The following is a 23,224-nucleotide window of genomic DNA, read 5'->3' on the forward strand; positions in this document are numbered from 1 at the left end:
AATGAAGGTTGAATATAAAAATAACCTACCACCTACCTCTCGCGTATACTGTACTGTATTTCGACACTCGTATGTTTAGCACCAATTACCTAGTTAGAACTAGAACATTCATTAATAAACTAAAACATTTATTATAAGGAGCTAAAACATACAATAACCATCTTACATTTTATATATATATATATATATATATATATATATATATATATATATATATATATATATATATATAATATATATCACAAATTTTAAGTAATTTGTATTTTTCCTAACAATACTTACCGAAGAAACACTTTATAGGAGATTACTGGTAACTCCTCTCCGACGACCAGATTTTTACGTAGTTTCCCCCTACTTTCATGTTCTATACTGTCCTGAATAACGGGAAATAACATGACCTGGGGGCATTGCCCAGGCAGGTCGCCCGTCTTTGAGAAGCTCTCCCCAGTAAGTTTTATGTAATGAACAAAACCACGAGGTCAGCGGGGCACTGCGGGGACGGTTGGGGGGGCCCTAAACCTAAAGTGTTTCTTCGGTAAGTATTGTTAGGAAAAATACAAATTACTTAAAATTTGTGATTTGTTCCGACACAGAGACTTACCTTGAAACACTTTATAGGAGACTTACACCTTAGGAGGGGGGAGTGCCCTTTAGCCCTGACCCCGATGGACAGTAGGGAAAACTACGTAAAAGACTCATTAAGTGTGATATAACACTTACCCTTCTGCAATATCTTCGTTGTGCTTGATATGGCGAATTTTCGTCTTGTGTAATGAGCGATATTTCTTGATGACGACTGACGGTACGAGAAAGATAGAAAAGGGGGGAAAAATAGAACTCGGCTCCTTGTGTCTAGATACTTTATGTTTCGCGATTGAGCCTGGGGCTTGAGCCGTCAAACCGAATGCAGGGCTGAGATGACCGGCCCGATAGAAAACCCGTCCAGAGACTTTCTCGTACAGTCCTTGAGATAATGTGCGGTGAAGGTCGACTGGTTGGACCAAGTTCCCGCTCGAAGAACCTGCGCTACTGACATGTTCTTTTCGAACGTTAGAGAGGTGCTAATGGCCCGAACATCGTGAGCTCTGGGTTTCCCCGGTGTAGGAAGACCTTGTTTTAAGTAGGCTTGCGTGATCACTTTCCTGAGCCAGAACGAAACCGTATTTTTGGATATGTTTTTCTTTATTTTTCCCCATGAGACGAAGAGATTCTTGATAGACGGGCGGAGGTTTGCCGTTCTCTTAAGGTATTTCCTAATAGTCCTGACCGGGCATAATTTTAGGTCCTCCGGGTTTCCTTTATTCGGGATTGCCGGAATCGAAAAACTCTCAAACCTCGGATCCCACACCGAGGGGTTCTGAGTCTTGGCGACGAAGGATGTGACAAACTTAAAGGTTACTTCCTTCCATCCCCTAGTGTGTTCCACCTCGAATGACAGTCCGTGTAGCTCGCCCACCCTCTTAGCCGAGGCTAATGCTAGCAAGAAGACCGCCTTGAGCGTGAGATTCTTGTCATCAATGTCCTTTAAGGGCTCGAATGGTGGTTTCCGTAACATATCTAGGACTCGCGCCAAGTCCCAACTCGGGATTCTAGGGGCGGAAGGGGGGCATGATTGTTCGAACGCTCTGATAAGCATGGAGATATGCCTGGAGGAGCCGAGATCTATGCCCTTGAGAAGAAAGACTTGACCCAGGGCCGCCCGAATTCCCTTGATCGCTGGAACTGACATGTCTAACTTGTCCCTGAGATAAACCATGAAGTCGGCTATCACGGGCACTGACGCTTCCAAGGGCTCTAACTTCTTGTCCCTGCACCACTTCACGAATACCGCCCACTTAGACTGGTAGACGGCTGTGGATGATTTCCTCAGGTATAGCGACATCCTCCTGGCTGTCTTGCCGGAGTACCCTTGCTTCTTCAGGAGCCGCTGGATAATCTCCAGGCGTGAAGACGAAGGGCTTGCGGGTTTCTGTGAAACCGCTGAAAGTGAGGTTGTTTTAATAGGTCTGACCTGCCGGGTAGAGGCCAAGGAGGTAGGACGGTGAGGTTCCTTAGGTCCGCGAACCATTCTCTCTCCGGCCACCAAGGCGCTACCAAAGTCATCCTTAGGTTGGTTGCTGCTCTTACTCTGTTGAGGACCTGCCTTATCAGGGAGAAGGGGGGAAAGGCGTACACGTCCAGTCCGTCCCACTTGTGCTGAAAGGCGTCTTCCATTGCCGCCTTCGGATCTGGGACGGGAGAACAAAATACGGGGAGTTGCGCGTTCAACCTTGTTGCAAACAGATCCATTACCGGAGATCCCCACATCTGTATAATGTAGCTTGCCACTTGTGGGTGTAGGGACCATTCTGTTGCTACCACTTGCCCCACTCTGCTGAGGCCGTCTGCTAGGACGTTGTTCTTCCCTGGAATGAACCTTGCCGTCAGGATGACGTCCTTCTGTTCCGCCCATTTTAGGATTTGAAGGGCTAGTTCGCACAACTCTTTTGATCTCAGTCCCCCCTCCTTTTTCATGTAAGCCACCACCGTTGCATTGTCTGACATTAGGGCCACCGAATGCCCTCTCATGTCCTCCTCGAAGTGGTTGCAGGCTTCTTGGACCGCTCTCATTTCCAGGATATTTATGTGTAGGGATTTCTCCCCCTCTGACCACGCCCCCTTTGCTGTCTTTTCCCGGAGATGGGCTCCCCACCCGTCCTTCGATGCGTCCGTGAAGAGAAGAACCTCCGGAGGTTGGGAGGACAGTGGCATCCCCCTTAGGGTGTTCGACCGATCCTGCCACCATTCCAAGGCCTTCCTGGACTCCTGAAGGAGAGGGACCACAATGTCCGGGGAACTTTTCTGGTTCCAATGTTCTTTCAGGTTCCATTGAACCACCCTTAAGTTCTGTCTCCCGTGAGGTACCAGCTTCTCTAGGGACACCAGGTGCCCTACCAACCTTTGCCAATCCTGCGCTCTTCTGGGGCGACCCAGAAGGAAGGGCCGGAGCACTCGATCCAGGTTGTCCAGCCTTTCCGTGGTTGGGAATGCCTTGACCTGTAACGAATCCAGGACCATTCCAAGGTACGTCCTCCTGTTGGATGGGGTTAGCTGTGATTTCTCCAAGTTGACCACGATGCCCAGGGTCTTGCACAATTGAAGAAGATCTTCGCCCTATTGTTTCAAGTCTTCCTTTGAGGATGAAAGGAGTAACCAGTCGTCCAGGTACCTGATGAGTCGAATGCCCCGTTCGTGGGCCCATATGGAGACCGTCGTAAAGACCCTCGTGAATACCTGGGGGGCTGTTGAAAGACCGAAGCATAGGGCCTTGAATTGTAACACCTGGGTACCCCACTTGACCCGGAGAAACTTCCTGCTCGACGGATGAATGGGCACTTGGAAGTAGGCGTCCTTGAGGTCTATAGAAATCATAAAGTCGCCCTCTCTCAAGGACGCCATGACCGTTCTTGGAGTGTCCATTTTGAAGGTCACCTTCCTGAGAAACCTGTTGAGGGCTGACAGGTCTATTACAGGTCTCCACCCTCCTGTCGCTTTTTCCACTAGGAACAGGCGGCTGTAGAACCCCGGACCCGGGAATGTCACTGTTTCTAAAGCTCCCTTCTGCAACAACGTCTTGACTTCTTCGTCCAACGCTGCCCTCTTCGCCAGGTCCTTGGGCACCAACCAGTCTGCCTGCGTTGCTGGAACTAGGGGGGGGTGTCTCTTCCATGAAGGGGATCCTGTAGCCCTCCTTTAGTACTGTAACTGTCCACGGATCTGCTCTGTGGAGCTTCCATGCTTGCCAAGTGAGTCTGAGGCATCCCCCTACCTGAGGCTTGGGCAGGGGAGGGGGGCCTCCCATCTTATCTCCTACGGGAAGAACGGCCTGTTCTCCCCCTCCTGGAGGAGTAGAAAGAAGACCTATACGTTGGGGGGTTAGAAGATGAACCTCTTCGGGGGGGAACCACAGAGGAAGACCACTGTCCTGACGAGGGTTCCCTCCTTCCTTGAGTTGGTGTGGTACGCGCGGCCATGGGTGCTTCTGTCACTGGCCTCCTGAAGATGGGGCGGCGTGCCGCCTGTGGCTTCAGGGTAGGTAGCTCCCTCTTTTTGGCCAACTTCTCCACGACCTCTTCCGCCTTCTTCGTCGGAATAAGCTGCTCCCCCCAGACGGAGCAGGTCTTCAAGGCTTTAGCTTCCCTGTCAGGAATCTTAATGGGAAGGTTCTTGACTAGGGCGTCTCTTCTCCGGAGAATCCAATTTGCGGAGAGAGCCAAAGACTGAAAGGTCAGGAATTTAAGGGCGCGGCTACCTGACCCCAGCAACTCATTCAGAGCCTCCCGTTTTGCAGGTTCCATGGAGTCTGTAGGAATCTGGGTGCCTACTAGGGTGGTGGCCCACCAATCCAGCCAGGAGGCCACATTAACTAAGTCCTTGGACATCTCCTCCATCATTGCCGACTCGGAAGGGGAGAAGAAGGTAGATGCTGCCGATGCCCTCCCGTCGGAGATGCCCTGGCACAGGATGTCTATGGTTTCCTCGGTCTTGCACGCACCGGTCGGCCTATTTTCTAAAGAGTAGTATTTCGACTGCGACTTCAAACCCTGTAGGAGCTTTGCTGAGCTGTGAGCCCTGCAGGAGTCGCTATTGCGGGATATGACCTTATCAATGTGAGTCTTTCCAATCCCCACGTTACTGGCCTCAGGGAGAGAGAGAGAGGACTTTTTCTGGGCGGGGACCGCTATGAACTTGTTCAGGCCTGAAGTCCAGGGTTCTTCCTCTTGAGTGGCGGGTTCTATAAGGTTTTTATAACCCCTAATTAAGGCAAGGACTCTCCTGTACGTTGAGTCCTCCGTCACCGCCGACTCGCCCTCCCCTCCTTCCGACCGACGGGGCGAATCGTGATCTCGGTCTCTGCCGTGATGGCGGGGTCCACGGTTCCCTCTATCTTCGACGTCCGCTGTACCTCTCCTCTTCGTGGCCTTTTTCGGTGAAACGGTGTCCTCCGTGAGATAGATCGACGGAGGTGTCCTTCCCCTTCTGGGGTCTCGATGGGGAGACCTGTCGAGGCTGCCCGGCCTAGACGACGGCCCCCTGCGCTGGGCGGGATAAACGTCTCCAGGACGGGTCTTAGGCCTGCAAGATGTAGCCCTTCGCTCATCTGGTGACTCCCTGACGCGGGACGTGGAAGTCCTTCTAGGGGGACTGTCTTCTGCCCGCTCATGTGTCGAACCAATAGGTTTGGAACAGACTTTAAAATTGTTCTCTGGGACAAACACCCACGTCCCTTTCGGAGAGACTGGTCTCCTGCTTTTGGGTGTAGGGGAACGGGGCCTCATCCTGTCCCGAGATCCTGTGGGAGACCGCGAAGGGGAGTTCCTCCGCACAGACCGACCTCGTTTCCGCGTCCCTACTGGGGGGGTTGTTCTCCTGCTTTTGGATGTAGGGGAACGGGGACTCATCCTGTCCCGAGATCCTGTGGGAGACCGCGAAGGGGAGTTCCTCCGCACAGACCGACCTCTTTTCCACGTCCCTACTGGGGGAGTTGTTCTCCTGCTTTTGGGAGGAGGGGAACTGGGACTCACCCTGTCCCGAGATCTTGTGGGAGACCGCAAAGGGGAGTTCCTCCGCACCGACCGATCTCGTTTCCTCCTTTGTCGTCTCCTCCGTTCACTGCTTGACGAATCCGAAGAGTCACGTCCTGACGAGAAAGACTGACCTCCGTATCGTGACCTAGCACGTGACTGCGTTTTCTTGGGGCTACGCCGTACCCCTGACGGAGAAGGAATGGGGAGACTCTCCTGTAGCGAAGTCTTCGGCGGCAACCATCCCGACGGGCCCGCCAAACCGGGGAAGGCCCCGCCAAGGCCTTCCTCCATGTCCAGTGGGGACCTCATCGGAGTCCTCGGCACGTCCCAAGCCAATGGATCTTCTTGCGGGGACTCCTCTCTGCCGACGCCACCACTCGTCGCTGATGACCCTGGAACTTCCACCCAGGAACCTGACAAAGAAAAAGGGACACTATTAGACCACATGGGGTCCCTCGACGAGACGTGGCCCTTATGAGAGAGAGCCACGTCCCCCGGACCCCCACTACACTCACTTACGGCCGCCTGACTTGCCTTGGCCAACGAAGGACCGCCCACAAATTCCCTATCTTGGGAAAGAGGAGCCAACTGCATGTTCTCCTTGGACTTACCTCGCCCCTTACTTTGGGTAGGGGAAGGCGGATGTACCCTACCTGACCCTTCTCCTGCTGAAGTCGCAGGGGAAGAAACGCTAGTCTTCCTAGGAGACTTCTTCGATGCCTTCTTCTTTTTGGTACGGAATTTTATCCACTGGACCTCGGGCCAATCGGCACATTCGGAACACTTATCCGACGGCGAACAAGCTCTACCCCTACACGAGGTACACAACGTATGCGGGTCAACCTCGGGCTTAGACAGAAAAGCCCCGCATGATCTACCAGCCCTAGGCCCAGGACAACGGCGAACGTGTTCCATAACGCAACACAAAGGGCCGTAGACACAAGCAAGCCACAAAGGAAAAGCACTAAAACACTAGGAAAGCACAAGGGAGCGAAATCAAAAGCACGTAGTGAAAGCACTAAACACACACTAAGAGATCCCGATCACGTGGGAAGCACGTGGAACTAAACACAAAGGGAATCGCACGGAGTATGAGGAGCTTCGTGAAGCACGTGTGTTCACGAACCGACCAGAAAACTTACTGGGGAGAGCTTCTCAAAGACGGGCGACCTGCCTGGGCAATGCCCCCAGGTCATGTTATTTCCCGTTATTCAGGACAGTATAGAACATGGAAGTAGGGGGAAACTACGTAAAAATCTGGTCGTCGGAGAGGAGTTACCAGTAATCTCCTATAAAGTGTTTCAAGGTAAGTCTCTGTGTCGGAACAAATATATATATATATATATATATATATATATATATATATATATATATATATATATATATATATATATATATAATTCACTTCTTTTTGTCTAAAAACATTTGTAGACATTGAAGGAACATAGTACAGCTTATAAAACAGTAATAATTATCCACCATGATAAAACAATAATTAGCATTAGATTGATACATGAGCTCTATTGAAATAACATGGTGGGGGGTTTACTAGGAGAAATAGCCTCAACCCAAAGCCCCAAGCTGAACTAGCTATATACTCTAAAATACCAAGCTGCCACCACCATAGACATTCTAACTTGACTAACTTGTGAAAAAGTAATGAAAAAATATTTCTCTGTAATGTAAAACCAAACAAATTCTTTATAACAGCTATTGGTAGTAGCAGTAGAAATGAGTTTATTCAATTCCAATTTTCTATCATACATAACTACTGTATCAATTTTCTGATACATTGAGGCCTTGAAATATTCACCATATATACATACCCTAAACATCCAATCGAGTACTGTACTGTACTTAATCCTGATATGACAACAATAAAATGATGCGTTTCTAATGCTAGTATAAAGAAAAAAAGGTCTTTACCTAGATCTCCTTCGGCGAGGTGGAGAACGGTAGCGTTCACGCCTGGAGCGGCCTGTTGACATTTCAACACGGACACGAACACCACACAACCGGCTGAGAGAGAGAAAATAATCATAATTCTATATGTCTTAATTCCCCTGAAATAACTGCAAAAGTCATGCTTGATAAAGATGTTATTATTACATATTGTCTTTCTTTAATACAGACACCTTTCCTTATTGGATTGCCCAAACAAATCATACACTGTACAGTATTATTTATTAAAAACAAGTTGGCATCTTCAATTAATGAACACTATAAATGCACGTCAGACAACTATCATTCTTTCTATGATAAAATTTTCTATTCTTTTACAATTAAAAGAAATATTAAATTAAGGCTACACTGTAACTATATCCAAATTCATAAAGCATACTGGGGAAAAAAAATCACATTAATAATATTCTGACTCTACAATAATAATTGTCTCAAGTTTATGAAATTTCTTCTTTTAGATAAGCTTGTACAGAAATTGTCCAGAGCCAAAAACAAAAATGATTTATAAATTCATGAATAACTTCTTTGGATATTATTAGTCCCATTGCATAGCAGAGTTGGACGTCTGCGTCAACTTGCGTCATTTATTTCTATTCCCTGCATTATCTTCCCCAGTCCTACCCCATCCATCCATCTGATCCATTGATGGATCAAAATCCTCCTCCCCATCACTGGCATGATTTTTAGCTCACTTGATTGGTTCCACCTCCTCCCTTCTTATTACATGGCCTGAGTACTTCAAGAAAAGCTTTTCTCACCTTATCTTTTACATTATACTGTATATACCACATGCTCCTCTTATATGTTCACTCTACCTTTTTTCCAGCAGTAATATGCCAGCAATCCATTTTACCATTACCATCTTGATTTCTTGGTCAGTCCTTCCTCTTATTTGCTTAATTTTCTGCCCCTTATAACAGTATGGGCCTGATAACTGTCTCATAGATCTTCCTTTTGAGTCTTAATGGCAGCATTTTATTGTCTAAAACAACTCTAGTTGTTTTCCTCCATTTGTGCCATGCTTCTTTCAATCTCAGTCTCTCCTTTCTCAGTACCTCCCTCCTCTGTTATTATTGATCCCAAGTAGTTAAACTCTTTGTCCTGTTCTGGCAATGTACCTTCTTTGACTTGAATGCTTACTTCATGACCTTCACTACTACTAATCATTAGCTCCATCTTTCAATGTTCACCTTCAATCCTTTCTTTTCTTGGGCTCCTTACCATGTTAAAAACCCTTCTTGCTGCTCTTCTTTATCAGCTATATTGACTAAATCCTCAGCAAATGTTAGCTCACTCAATTCTTTGTTGTTCCATAATTCTGATGACAGTGTCTATAAAGATGAACAAGAATGGACTAGAACAGATCTCTGATGGAGGCCAACCTCCAGAGGAAATGCTTTCATCTCCCTGTATTTTTTCTGCACAGTGTTTCCTGGGGCCCCAATACATCAATCTCACTACTAATCAACTTTTCTGGTATGCCGTTCTTTCACAAACACCAATAAATTAACCTGCTTGGTACCCTTTCATACACTTTTCATGATCTATATAACATCTAAACTTTCTAGCTACCTTCTAGATACTTCTCTTGGAATTGCTTTACTATGAAGATAGCATTCACAGTGCTGTTTCCTTTCATAACCTCAAACTGCTGCGTCTGTATATTTATCAACTCTCTTAACCTTCCTTCTATTATTCTTTCCAATACCTTGAATACAGGCTCCAAAAGCTATAATGCTCTGTAGTTCCCACAGTTTAACATGTCTTTTTATTTACAAAATTTAATCATCCAACTATCTTCTCCATTCCTTCGCATTGCCTCTACATCTCAAGAGCCTTTCCAATTGTGTATGCACCCACTCTTTACCTTGATGTCCCTTGCATTAACCATTTCTAAGGTTGCCTTTAATTTACCTGCAGCTTTATTTACTTTTCCTTTCTTTTTTTTTAGCATTCCTAATTTCACTCTCTCTTTACTATTAGTCCTTCTACTGAGAACATTTTCCAGTTCTTCATACTTATTCTCAGTGTTTAATAGTTGTGAAAATGTCTTTCCATCTTTTCTAGAATTCCTCTTCCTCAATTAAGATCTTTTCATTTTGATCCTCAATAATTACCTGTCTTTTCTTCTCACTTCTACAATTCTTCTTTTCTCCCTCTGTTGTCCCCATCATCTAATACCACTCACTCCTTGCTTCTCCTTTTGCAATTGCTTTCATTCTTTGTTTCCATCTTTACCCATGTACAGTATATTCCTCCCTAGTTTGGTAATGTTATCTTCTAACTAACTTCTGACTACTGTATACTCTTTGCCTTCATCATAATCTCTTCCATAATATCCCATACTTCTTCCAGGAATTGACATTCAATATACCATATATTTCCGTGCATAAGACGAACTTCAGATGAGACAAGGTAAAAAATTAATGGAAACTTTAATGAAGTTAGATCATATCTGCTGTATAAGAAGTGTGGTAAATTAGAGAAAAAAAAGTGTATATGCTACCTTAGACTGTATACTTAGAAATCCAAAATAAATTAAAGATTTTACTTCATGCTTTTGCTAAAAACACCAACTAAAACCGAAACCGCCGTTCCATTGCAGATCATAACGAACAAACGCAATTACACATCTGTTTATCAGTTAGCATTTGCATCAACATACTGTACATCTTACCAAGTATTCGTTATGTAATAATGATGTTATATTAATGTTGTTCTACTTACTTTTATCCTTAGAAATTCAAAATAAATTAAATAGGAGCAATTTTATATCAGATTTTCCCCAAAAAGGCCACCTAGAATAGAAACATTGGTTTGTTTACGTTTCATCGCCGATCATAACGAACAAATGGACACATTTACAAATGCAAGTGATAAAAAATTATACTAAGAGCTTTTGGTAATGATGATGATACTACAAACATCTTACTTTCTCTATGCCTAAAAATTCCTACGACTAACATAACAGGAAAACCATTTTGTTTGCGTTTACTATGTATTTCATAGTGCATACCGAATTCTGATGAGTGTTACATTATATATCTGCAATGCTTTTACAGTGAAGTAAAGCGTCTCATAATGGCGATGGCAAATTTCACAAAATGCCATTTGTGATATAGAGTACAAGTTTTGGAAAATATAATCTTAGATAACCAGAATTACAGGCTACTCTTACTATACACAGTGTATTACTAGTTTTTTTTTTAGAACCCATAGGCACAAAACCTCATTAATTTTTGTAGTATAGTGCTTGCATATCACATTATCTATTCTTGTTAACAAAGGTGCTATACATTTTTATTTTCAAACTAAATCTTCAGTGATGTTCATGTATTACCTTTCTTTCTACAATTAAAACTTGTTTCCCAGAGAGGAACTCTTATTTTTATTGAACACTGTATTGCTTTCCAGGTTATGAATATCCCACTATTCTAAATATGTTATTTTTATTAATAAAATAAATTTTTGAATATACTTACCCGGTGATTATATAAGCTGCAACTCTGTTGCTCGACAGAAAACTCTACGTTCAAAATACGCCAGCGATCGCTATGCAGGTAGGGGGTGTACATCAACAGCGCCATCTGTCTAGCAGGTACTCAGTACTCAATGTAAACACAGAACCAATTTTCTCCTCGGTCCACTGGGTCTCTATTGGGGAGGAAGGGAGGGTCCTTTAATATATAATCACCGGGTAAGTATATTCAAAAATTTATTTTATTAATAAAAATAACATTTTTCAATATTAAACTTAGCCGGTGATTATATAAGCTGATTCACACCCAGGGGGGTGGGTAGAGACCAGCATTACTTGTTTACATTATTATGAGCTAAGTATTTTGTATTTCATTTTAGCAGTTATTCAAAATAACAAACATAAAATAAATAAGTACCTGGTAAGGAAGTCGACTTGAACAATTACTCTGCCTTTTTAAGTACGTCTTCCTTACGGAGCCTCGCGATCCTCTTAGGATGCTGAGCGACCCCTAGGATCTGAAGTATCAAGGGTTGCAACCCATACAACAGGACCTCATCAAAACCTCTAATCTAGGCGCTTCTCAAGAAATGACTTTGACCACCCGCCAAATCAAGTAGGATGCGAAAGGCTTCTTAGCCTTCCGGACAACCCAAAATCAATAATAAAACATTTCAAGAGAAAGATTAAAAAGGTTATGGAATTAGGGAATTGTAGTGGTTGAGCCCTCACCCACTACTGCACTCGTTGCTACGAATGGTCCCAGAGTGTAGCAGTTCTCGTAAAGAGACTGGACATTCTTAAGATAAAAAGACGCGAACACTGACTTGCTTTTCGAATAGGTTGCGTCGATTATACTTTGCAGAGATCTATTTTGTTTAAAGGCCACGGAAGTTGCGACAGCTCTAACTTCGTGTGTCCTTACCTTCAGCAAAGCTTGGTCTTCCTCATTCAGATGGGAATGAGCTTCTCGTATTAACAGTCTGATAAAATAGGATAAAGCATTCTTTGACATAGGCAAAGATGGTTTCTTAACTGAACACCATAAAGCTTCAGACGGGCCTCGTAAAGGTTTTTAAATAGAACTTAAGAGCTCTTACAGGACATAAGACTCTTTCTAGTTCATTTCCAACCATACGATAAGTTTGGAATATCGAACGATATTGGCCAAGGCCGAGAAGGCAGCTCGAGTTTGGCTAGAAAACCAAGTTGTAGAACATGTAGCCGTTTCGGATGAGAATCCGATGTTCTCGCTGAAGGCATGAATCTCACTGACTCTTTTAGCTGTGGCTAAGCATACCAGGAGTCTTTAAGGTGAGATCTTTCAGGGAGGCTGATTGTAGCGGTTCGAACCTGTCTGACATAAGGAATCTTAGTACCACGTCTAAATTCCAACCAGGTGTAACCAAACGACGCTCCTTCGTGGTCTCAAAAGACTTAAGGAGGTCCTGTAGATCTTTATTGTTGGAAAGATCTAAGCCTCTGTGACGGAAGACTGATGCCAACATGCTTCTGTAACCCTTGATAGTGGGAGCTGAAAGAGATCGTTCTTTCCTCAGATATAAGAGGAAGTCAGCTATTTGAGTTACAGAGGTACTGGTCGAGGATACGGCTACTGACTTGCACCAGTTTCGGAAGATTTCCCACTTCGATTGGTAGACTCTAAGGGTGGATGTTCTCCTTGCTCTAGCAATCGCTTTGGTTGCCTCCTTCGAAAAGCCTCTAGCTCTCGAGAGTCTTTCGATAGTCTGAAGGCAGTCAGACGAAGAGCGTGGAGGCCTTGGTGTACCTTCTTTACGCGTGGCTGACGTAGAAGGTCCACCCTTAGGGGAAGTGTTCTGGGAACGTCTACTAGCCATCGAAGTACCTCGGTGAACCATTCTCTCGCGGGCCAGAGGGAAGCAACTAGCGTCAACCTTGTCCCTTCGTGAGAGGCGAACTTCTGCAGTACCTTGTTGACAATCTTGAACGGAGGGAATGCATATAGATCTAGATGTGACCAATCTAGTAGAAAGGCATCTATATGAACTGCTGCTGGGTCCGGGATTGGTGAGCAAAATATTGGGAGCCTCTTGGTCATCGAGGTTGCGAAGAGATCTATGGTTGGCTGGCCCCAGGTGGCCCAAAGTCTCTTGCATACATCCTTGTGGAGGGTCCATTCTGTTGGAATTATTTGTCCCTTCCGACTGAGACAATCTGCCATGACATTCAAGTTGCCTTGGATGAACCTCGTTACTAGTGATATGTCTAGACCTTTTGACCAGGTGAGGAGGTCCCTTGCGATCTCGTACAATGTCAGAGAGTAGGTCCCTCCTTGCTTGGAGATGTACGCCAAAGCCGTGGTGTTGTCCGAGTTCACCTCCACCACTTTGCCTTGAAGGAGAGACCTGAAGCTTTTCCAGGTCAGACTTACTGCCAGTAGCTCCTTGCAGTTGAAATGCATTGTCCTTTGACTCGAGTTCCATAATCCCGAGCATTCCCGACCGTCTAATGTCGCACCCCAGCCTACGTCCGATGCGTCCGAGAAGAGAACGTGGTTGGGAGTCTGAACAGTCAGGGGAAGACCCTCTCTAAGGTTGATATAGTCCTTTCACCAAGTCAGACAAGACTTTATCTTTCCGGAAACCGGGATCGAGACCGCTTCTAGCGTCTTGTCCTTTTTCCAGTGAAAAGCTAGATGGTATAGAAGAGGACGGAGGTGTAGTCTTCCTAGTGACACAAATTGATCCACGGATGACAGTGTCCCTACCAGACTCATCCACAGCCTGACTGGGCAGCGTTCCTTCTTCAGCATCTTCTGGATGGATAGCAGGGCTGGGGGCTGATCGTCTTGTTCAGCAACGTCCTCATCAGAGGGTTCCTCATCCGAAACTGATGAGGAAACGGCAACGGAGTGTGCAACGTCTGACTCGCTGAATCCGGTCGCAATGGTGGATGCGTGACGGAGCCGGACGCAATATCATGGAACTGCTGCACAGTCTGTGAACTGTCAACAACCATGGGTGCGCGAGGAAGTACAGCGTCAACCCGAAACTGTCTAGACTGTCTGGGTTGTGCAGTCAACACCCTACCGGGTTGCTGAGGTTGACGCACTGCGTCACAACAAGTCACCTCTGCTGGTTGTTGAACGTCCTGAACGTCAACAACCACCTCCGAGCGTCGCTTAACGTCAACGTGCGACTGGCAACCCACACTGGGTCGCATCGGTGGAGGAACCACCTCAACTGGCAGACGCGAGTAGGTTACCTCAGCGTCAACAGGGCGCACAACCGACCGGTTGGAAGGTTGTTGGCCAGAAGGAGGAACCACCTCAACTGGCAGACGCGAGTAGGTTACCTCAGCGTCAACAGGGCGCACAACCAACCGGTTGGAAGGTTGTTGGCCAGAAGGTTCTTCTCCGCATTTAAGTCCTCTATCAAGGACGCAAGCTTGGACTGCATGTCTTGCAGCAAAGCCCATTTAGGGTCTACGGGAGCAGGTGTGGCAACAGACGGGGTTAGCGACTGAGGCGGAACCAATTACCATCCCTGAAAGCCTTGTTATGTGTGACATAATAGTACAGCAAAACTTCAAAGGCTCGACAAAAGTTGAGAAGTTGACCTGTAAACAACTTGGAGCGTCTCCTGGCTAGGCGCCAGGGCGAGTCTACCAGAATTGAGAAGTCTATCTGGGCAGAGCCATGAACTCCCAAGCCGAGAACTTCTCTCGTGTCCTATCAGACTCTCGCTCTATAAGCCAGTTTAAAAGAAGGGAAATCAAAGGCTGTATCCCTAAAACTCCTCCTGGTGCAAAAACCAGTCGCCTAGCCAACGTAACGCTTTCTAGGAGAGCGAGAGAGCACTAGCTTAAAAACAACGGCTTCGAAGTAGCTAGGCCTAGTGTAAGTTCTGACGTTTAGGCGAACGAGGAGCAGCAGTTACAAGATCCGGACGAAGATCCTTAAAAAATCATCATGATTTAATTAAAGTCCATAGGAGGCTAAGCAGCTTAAGGCTCCTCTCCAAATGACAGAGTCCTCAAGGGAATATCAGTAGGAGGGAGAACAGCACTTTCTCATCTACAGGAACCTTGTCCGATAAAAGCTAGGTTACCTCAGTGAGTCTCTCACTGGTGCATTAGTAGCAGACCAGAAGGCAACGTCATGTAACTGCTTGACAGTCTGTGAACTGTCAACAACTGAACTGTCAACCACAACAGGTGCGTGAGGACATACAGTGTTCACTCGAGACTGCTTTGACTGTCTATACTGAGCAGTCAAAACAACTCTAGAATGCGGAGGTTGACGCACCGCGTCAAAACAAAACAACTTAGACTGTTGTTGTACCTCGCGAACGTCAACGGAAGGTTCCGTGCGTTACTGAACGTCAACATGCGGCTGGCAGGGTACACTGGAACGCATGGGTGGCGGGACTCTCTCAGCTGGAGTGCGGCAGGTCGCCTCAGCGTCCACCGGACGCACAACCGTGGTTGGTTGTAGGCTAGAGGTTGGTGCAGTGTCAACCTTCTCCGCACGAAAGTCCCGCATCAATGACGTTAACTGAGACTGCATGGTCTGCAGCAAAGACCACTTAGGGTCTACAGGAGCAGGTGCGGCAACAGACGGTGTGGCTGCCTGATGCGCTACCGCTTTGCCTCTCTTAGGAGGTGAGCAGTCGTCGGAAGACTGCAGCGAGTCCGAACTGACCCAGTGGCTACAACTGGGCCGTTGGACTTGCGCGGAAGGGACCGACTTGCGCTTAATAAGCTGCGAGACCTTGGTCCATGGTTTCTTACGAGAAACCTCTTCCGCAGACGAGAAATAAATGGGCTCTCTCGTCTTTGTGTGGGTGGGGCGATCTTGGGTAGATACGCCCGAAACCACGGAGGGAAACGTCTGTTCGTTGATCAAGGCCTGACGAACCCATAAGTCGTTCGACATTACTTCTCCCCTGGGCTTGGGAGCTTGCAAGAGGTCCCGGACTAGGTGAACGACAGGCACGAACAGACGAACCCTCGGACGCAACACTGTAACACTTTGCGCATATCACTTTATCACTTCGATTTTCTGTTTTGCACTTATTTCACTGAAATCGAAACTTTTACTGATTTCTGCCTGAAACACGCAATTCTACCCTCATTAAAAGGTAGTAATTGCGAAATCAGTCGTATAATGCAGCTCATTAAGACTAGCAAAAAACAGAAAACATATAAAGATAAAAAATTCAGTGGCTGGGAAAGAGACTAAACACTAGTTCAAATAAACTACGTTTACAATCTCTCATCGCACATAGCCTGGGGACAAGAATAAAACCCTAGAAACGTTTTACCTTCTTCCCCGTACAGCGACTAGGGACGAGAGCAACACGAGAACAACGTTACCCGCTTGAACGGAACGTTTTCTCTCCTCTCTCTCCCTCCGTCTCTATCTGTCTCTCTTGATTTCGCACCTAAGAGAAGAGCCCAATTATATATCGTCAAAAAAAAACATGTTATTTGACTAAAGGAAAAAAAACTGAAAGGTTTTCCCATAAAAAGTTCCTTTAATTTAGAATTTAAAACATTAAAGCTAAGAAAGAATGAACAAAACGTCAGAATCGATTTACTCTTACTGCAAAGTGAAACCGTGATACACTCTCTCTCTCTATCGTAACGATAGAGCGCATGTTGAACGTCCTGAACGTCAACAACTGCGTAGTCTAAAAAACTAAACGTTAGTTCATCTTTGAAAACAGTACGAAGACTATCAAAGAAATTCTTTCATACAACATTAAATTTAAAAAGTTTTAAATTCTTTAAAGGCTAAATACGATATAACGGGCTCAACGTTGATTAACTTCGGTTCCAAGTTAGGACCGCCTACTATCAGGAAAGGTCGCATATAAACAAAACATAAAAATTATCTTTATATGTTTATAATAAATGGAAAGTTAATCGAAGAGGCCTAATAAAGGCGGAGAGATATAAAATATATAGATCTATAACGTGTTAAGCAAAATTACTAAAAACCTAAACACACTTCCGTCTAAGGGAAGGGTCGGCCATTTATAAGTGAAAGAGAGTCCATACTCTCTTTGTCACCCTAATTAAATCTATCCAAAACGAGTTCAAGTTTTGAGATGAAGATAAAACACCTGCATAGCGAAAGCTCAAAACTAGAATAGTGTACTTCACCAAATAGTTGTGAAAACAAATCCAGTTAGTAACAGCGTATTAGTAGGTCTTGCCGGTAGCCCGACAGAGAGAAAATTGGTTCTGTGTTTACATTGAGTACTGAGTACCTGCTAGACAGATGGCGCTGTTGATGTACACCCCCTACCTGCATAGCGATCGCTGGCGTATTTTGAACGTAGAGTTTTCTGTCGAGCAACAGAGTTGCAGCTTATATAATCACCGGCTAAGTTTAATATTGAAAAAAAAGTCATTAACATACTGTACCACAAATACAAGTTCAAGTAACAGAATCAAACACTATTACAGCCACCAAAACATTGAAATGATGTAACAAGTTACAATAAAATAATATCTGCTACTTACGCTCCATCTAAGGCTCGCACTGCATCTTCAGCATCTCTTGGATCTTCAAATTCAACAAATGCAAATCCAGGTGGGTTACGTGCCACCCACACATTGACTAATGGACCATATTTGGAAAATGCAGATTCTAGTTCATGCTTGGCAGCATTATTGCCAAGGTTGCCCACATAAACTTTACAATCCATCCGCATTCTTCTGTAATTACAGAGAAATAAACGATATTCCATTAACCTATTAAAAAATCAATCTTAGGTGTACAATCTATGAAAAAGTCTGTAAAGTAACGTAATAACATCTTGATTACCCAACAAAGTACAGTAGTATGAGTAAAACAATAGTATTGAAACCACATAATTTAATAATATACAGTACTTTATTGTAACCATATGTGAAAAAAAAGAATATACCAAAATTTTAGTTTTGTAACAGATATGACAAATTTTACAGTACAGGTACAGTACTTGTATTTTTCCTAACACTGCAAACCTGTATTGTAGTTCTTTACATGGGAGAAGAAATCAGCGCAAGCTGGCACATGGCTATGAAACCTTTAACGATATGTCAACAACCATTTCAGCCAGTTGTTGCTAGTGCTAAGAGGGAGAAGCACCTACCCTCCCTCCCACTCATACCTTCTTTACTTTGATTGCAGCCAGAACTTGGGGGTTAGGTGATGGTGGGTAAAGTATGTGTAAAGGTAGTAGGTTAGCCATGGCACCAGCCACCTGTTGAGATACTACTGCTAGAGTTATTGGGTCCTTAGACTGGCCACAAAATAGTACACTGGATCCTTCTCTTTAGTTATGGCTCATTTTCACTTTGCCTACACAAACACTGAATAGTCTGGCCTATTCTTTACATACTCTCCTCTATCCTCAATACACCTAACACTGAGATTACCAAAAAAATTCTTCTTTACTCAAAGAGGTTAGCTACTGTGCTGTAATTATTCAGTGGCTACTTTCCTCTTGATAAGGGTAGAAGAGAATTTAGCTATGGTAAGCAGTTCTTCTAGGAGGACAATCCAAAATCAAACCATTGTTCTCTAGTCTTGGGTAGTGCCATAGCCTCTGTACTGTGGTATTCCACTGTCTTGGGTTAGAGTTCCCATGCTTGAGGGTACACTCAGGCACACTATTCTGTTTCATTTCTCTTCCCTTTTTTTTTTTCCAAGTTTTTATAGTTTATATAGGAAAGATTTATTCTTATGTTGTTACTATTCTTAAATTATTTCATTTTAATTGTTAGCTACTTCTCTTGTAGTTAGTATATTTCCTTTCCTAACTGGGCTATTTTCCCTGTTGGAGCCCTTGGGCTTATAGCATCTTAGTTTTCCAACTAGGGTTGTAGCTCAGCAAGTAATAATAATAATAATACCGATAGAGATTTATTGGGTCCTTTGACTAGCCAGACAATACTACAGTACACTGGATCCCTTTCTCTGGCTACAACTCATTTTTCCTTTGCCTATATATACCACAAATAGTCTGGCCTTTTTTTTCCACATTCTCTTCAGTCCTCATACACCTGACAACACAGATTACCAAACAATTCTTCACTCAAAGGGTTAACTACTGCACTGTAATTGTTTGGTGGCTACTTTCTTCTTGGTAAGAGTAAAAGAGACTCTTTAGCTATGGTAAGCAGCTCTTCTAGGAGAAAAACACTCCAAAGTCAAACCATAGCCACTGTCTTGGGGTAAAATTCTCTTGCTTGAGGGTACACTCTGGTTCACTATTTGATCTTATTTCTCTTCCTGATTTTTTTAAGTTTTTATAGTTTATATATGAAAGTTCTAATGTTGTTACTGTTCTTAAAATATCTTATTTCAATTGTTCATTACTTCTCTTATAGTTTGTCATTTCCTTACTGGACTTTTTCTCTGTTGGGCTTATAGCATACCCCTTTTCCAACTAGGAATGTACAGTAGCTAGTACAGTAGTAATAATAATAATAATAATAATAATGATAAAGAACTACATGTTTGTACAGTATTGTTGAGAAAAATAAAAATTACTTCCAAATCTGTCATTTATTCCTACACAAAATACATTCTTTACAAAGACAACTCTCTTTTTGGTGGGGGGGCCTTCAATTGGCTGAAATTTTGACCAGGGATTGCTGAATCTGAGCATGATAATGCGAGGGATGAGCACCCTGACCCTCATAAACTAGTGGGTTGAAGGCCCATACGAAAGTGATTAGGAGCGTAAGAACATAACTGTCACTGTCATAGGCTATGTATAATCAACAGGTTTGTGAATATGCATAACGAGAGTCGACGTCCCAACTCTCCTTCGTAAGGAGATTGGGGGTGCAATGGAACATATAAAAATATAGTCTAGCTATAAGTGACATGGGGCTTAACTGTAGTTGAAGAATTCCAGCCGACAGGATCTTGAAATGCTATGCCCCAAGAAGAAAAGAAAAGGCCAGTCATTCCTTCATCTTTCATCCTAGATTAACACCATAACCTCTGCCATTGAATGACTGCTAGTCCTGTTCTAAGGTAGCTATACCACTTGCTGTGTAGCTACCACAAGGCCTATCAAAAATGCACTATAGGGCCTGTGTGTTACTTCTTGCTAGTGGGCAGTGAAGGTTTTGTCTCCTCCATACACCTACATAAAAAAAAGAGGTTCTTCCTGAATGCTAGGGACGTAATTACGCTCCTGACGTCGTTCTCTGGATTGTAATGTTGCTGTAGAGGAGGGAAAGGATCAACGGTGGAGTCAATGACATGTCTATTCCCCGAGATGGTGTTTCTTTTCACACTCTACTTGACCAGCTCAAGCTGACTAACAGGTACTTGATCTGTGGGCGAGCTCCCAAAGTTTGTTTCAAGTAATGCCTTGGCGCTCTCATAAGACACAAAAGCAGTGTAATAGGATCATTGGTTACCTCCTGAAGACTAAAAATCAAGAAGGAACTGAGCCTACGATAAGAAAACCACCAGATTTTGAGTCATCAACGAACTCAGGGACGAAGCTGAATGTAACTTGTCCCCATTCCCTTGAATGGGCAGTGTCATAGGAGAGACAATGCAACTCACTAACCCTCTTAGTGGAGGGTCTTTGCATCCTTCCTTTCCCGCGGGTGGGTGTTAAAAGTCCATGAGAAGAGAGGAACTCTCCTTCCGCTCCAGATCCTTGGACCTTACATCTTGGAGTGAGCAAGAGGAGGCACTGGAGACTCCACCACTGAGTCACCCTGTTTTTGACGATCCAAATCTATAGTTGTCAGTAAATGAGACCTCCTTAGGAGACTTCAAATCTCTGCTAGTTGTTGGGTGGATAGAATCCCCTGGAGGAGGAGTGGCTACCTGATGACCAACTTCCTCTTGTGTGATTTGATGGGGATAACACCTACCCTTCCCCACTAAGGGTTCCCACTGGTCGTGGAAGCGTTAGTGCTCAAGTACTTCTGGTACCTAGAGGACTGTTGAGGGGATGGAAAGCGAGGCACCCCAGGAGGAGGAATCTGCTTAGTAAAACTGCCACGCCTAGGGTCGACTGGAGGACTACTCCTCCCTCAGGAACTCGATACCTCCAGTGGGATGGTCAGAGTATCGGCAGGAGGTACTACTAGAGGGTCGTGAGTCGGTCCCGAGACAGATTACACTAGGTTAGCAAACCCGGGTGCATCCCTAAAGGTGACGGCACCCGAAGGGGTGCCATGAATGTTTCCTGGGCTTATGTGGAATGCCTAGAACGATAGAGGACGACTGGAGGAACCGTCATGCCCCTGTCCATGATCTGCTTCCCTTGGAAAGCTTGCAGCTTGTCAATTGTATGCACCTATATCCTAGCCACCTATCCAAAAAGTGTGTCAATATGGAAGGGCAAATGCTGCCAAAGAGGCATTTCCCTGACAACGCAATCGCCTTGATGGTGAGAAGAGCGCTGGCGAGTGCACCTGTACCAGGGCTTACAGTTAAGGTAGGATCTACCTGTACCTGCTGTCTCGCCACATGTGCGTACACATGGGGAAACGAGCAACCGAGGTAGTGCTTACCTGAGGGACACACGATGTCAAAACTTGATGTATTGGCATGTAAGGAATTGCGAACTTGCTATGGTGAGCCAGGCATACAGTTGAGTGAGCACACAGACTCCGGTCAGGCAGAGGAGCTCGCCTGTCCACCTCACCAGGAGGATGGGTGCATGACACCGCGCAAGACTTGTCCGCAAGGCCAGGATCTGTGTCTCCGAACTAGAGCGCTTTGAAGAACAACTCTCCTGCTCGTCCTTTCTTTCCGAAGGAGATCGGTGAGCAGCCTTCCTTTCCCCTATGCATGTCACAAGGCGAGGAGGGCAGGGATACTGCTGTGCACTGGAGTGCAAGCAGAGCAGTAGGTTCTTCCCCATAATAGATCGAAACCTTAGGTACAAGTTTTGAAAAACTTGGCCTGGTAAGGCTATGAGCACATTGCTGTATCCTACAAACATGACAGTGAGGGTCGGGAGCTGCAAGCAGCCACCTAATGTCATCGTCGTCTAGCTTTGAAAAGCTAGAGCATGGCATAGAAGAATCTAGCGCATGCTTACTGGCTGATTGCAGCTAAAGAAGGGTAGCCCTCCCGCAAACAAGCAGGTTGCCCAACGCCTGGAAGTGGCTTCCGGGCAGCGCACTCTGCTTCCTTTCCGACCGCTGGGCAGGCACAGGAAGGTAAGCATCGTGTGCTGCCAGTGGAACATAGCCGAAGGTAGTGCCTTGGTTCCCCCTGAAGGGATACCCCACCAAGCGACCCTTCCCACTCACACATCTATAATTGAGCTCACTGCTTAGAGGTAGGACTTCAAGGGGGATAGGGTTGGCGGGTAAGTTTTCATAAATCGCTAAAGGTTTGTATCGTTAGGAAAAATGACAAATTCGTAGATAATTTGTATTTTTCCTAACTATACAAACCTTAGCAATTCAATAGGGGTTATTACTTTCGGCATAGCTGAAATGACGAGCCATTAGAATTTTAACGAGGGTTTACTACCCCACCGCTATTTAGCAGGGGGTAGGGAGGGTAGCTTGCTACCCCCCCCCCCCACACACCTGTGCTTTGTTTGGAGGTAGATCTTCAAGGGGGATAGGCTGGTGGGCAAGTTTGATTCAATAGCAAAGGTTTGTATAGTTAGGAAAAATACAAATTATCTACGAATTTGTCATTTGTTCCGTAACTGACATACAAACCACGCTATTTAATAGGGGTGACTCATCCATCAGGAAGGGTGGAAAGTCCCTGCCATACTGGCTTTTGGCTTTGCCCGGGGACTCATTATTTGAGTGTGTTCGCACTCAGCAATAAGGAGTCCCTGCACCTTGCTAGAACCTTGCTACGCAAGGACTGCGGCCTACGCAAGCTGTGTGTGAAGGTATAATAAAGTGTGACTCGTCCTAGGAAGTTGACCTGTAGTCCTTTAGATTTTAACTTTAGGCTAGGACTCTCCCAATACCACCTCGTCAGGCTATGGGGACGTGACAGTATTATCTTAATACTAGGAACACAAGGAAACATAGTTTACCTGCAGTGGTTTGAGGTCAGCTGTGCAGAGAACCCAGGATGCTGCTTTCCCCAAGAGAGGGGAAGATGAAGAAAAGAATAAGGGCCAGACAAACCTTTTCATTCATGCAGACTAAGACTGGGTAACAATGCCCTAACCTTCTGCTACTTGTCCAGTAAGGAGCCTGAGGTTTTAAACCAGCTGTTGTG

At 45.0% G+C, this 23,224-nt stretch overlaps 1 protein-coding gene across 1 annotated transcript in view; it reads right to left on the minus strand.

Moving 5' to 3' along the window:
• Positions 1-23,224, minus strand: part of LOC137654613 (RNA-binding protein 1-like) — a 33,805-nt gene that overhangs the window by 1,635 nt on the left and 8,946 nt on the right. Inside the window, exons 2-3 of the mRNA XM_068388408.1 lie at positions 17,521-17,715; positions 7,494-7,586 (exon numbers count right to left, since the gene is read on the minus strand). Of these exons, the coding sequence (XP_068244509.1) occupies positions 7,494-7,586; positions 17,521-17,711 (284 nt within the window). The 5' untranslated portion in view covers positions 17,712-17,715. The remainder of the gene's footprint in view (positions 1-7,493; positions 7,587-17,520; positions 17,716-23,224) is intronic.

Source organism: Palaemon carinicauda, chromosome 15 (genome assembly GCF_036898095.1).
Source record: "Palaemon carinicauda isolate YSFRI2023 chromosome 15, ASM3689809v2, whole genome shotgun sequence".
In the NCBI taxonomy this organism is placed as follows: Eukaryota; Metazoa; Arthropoda; class Malacostraca; order Decapoda; family Palaemonidae; genus Palaemon; species Palaemon carinicauda.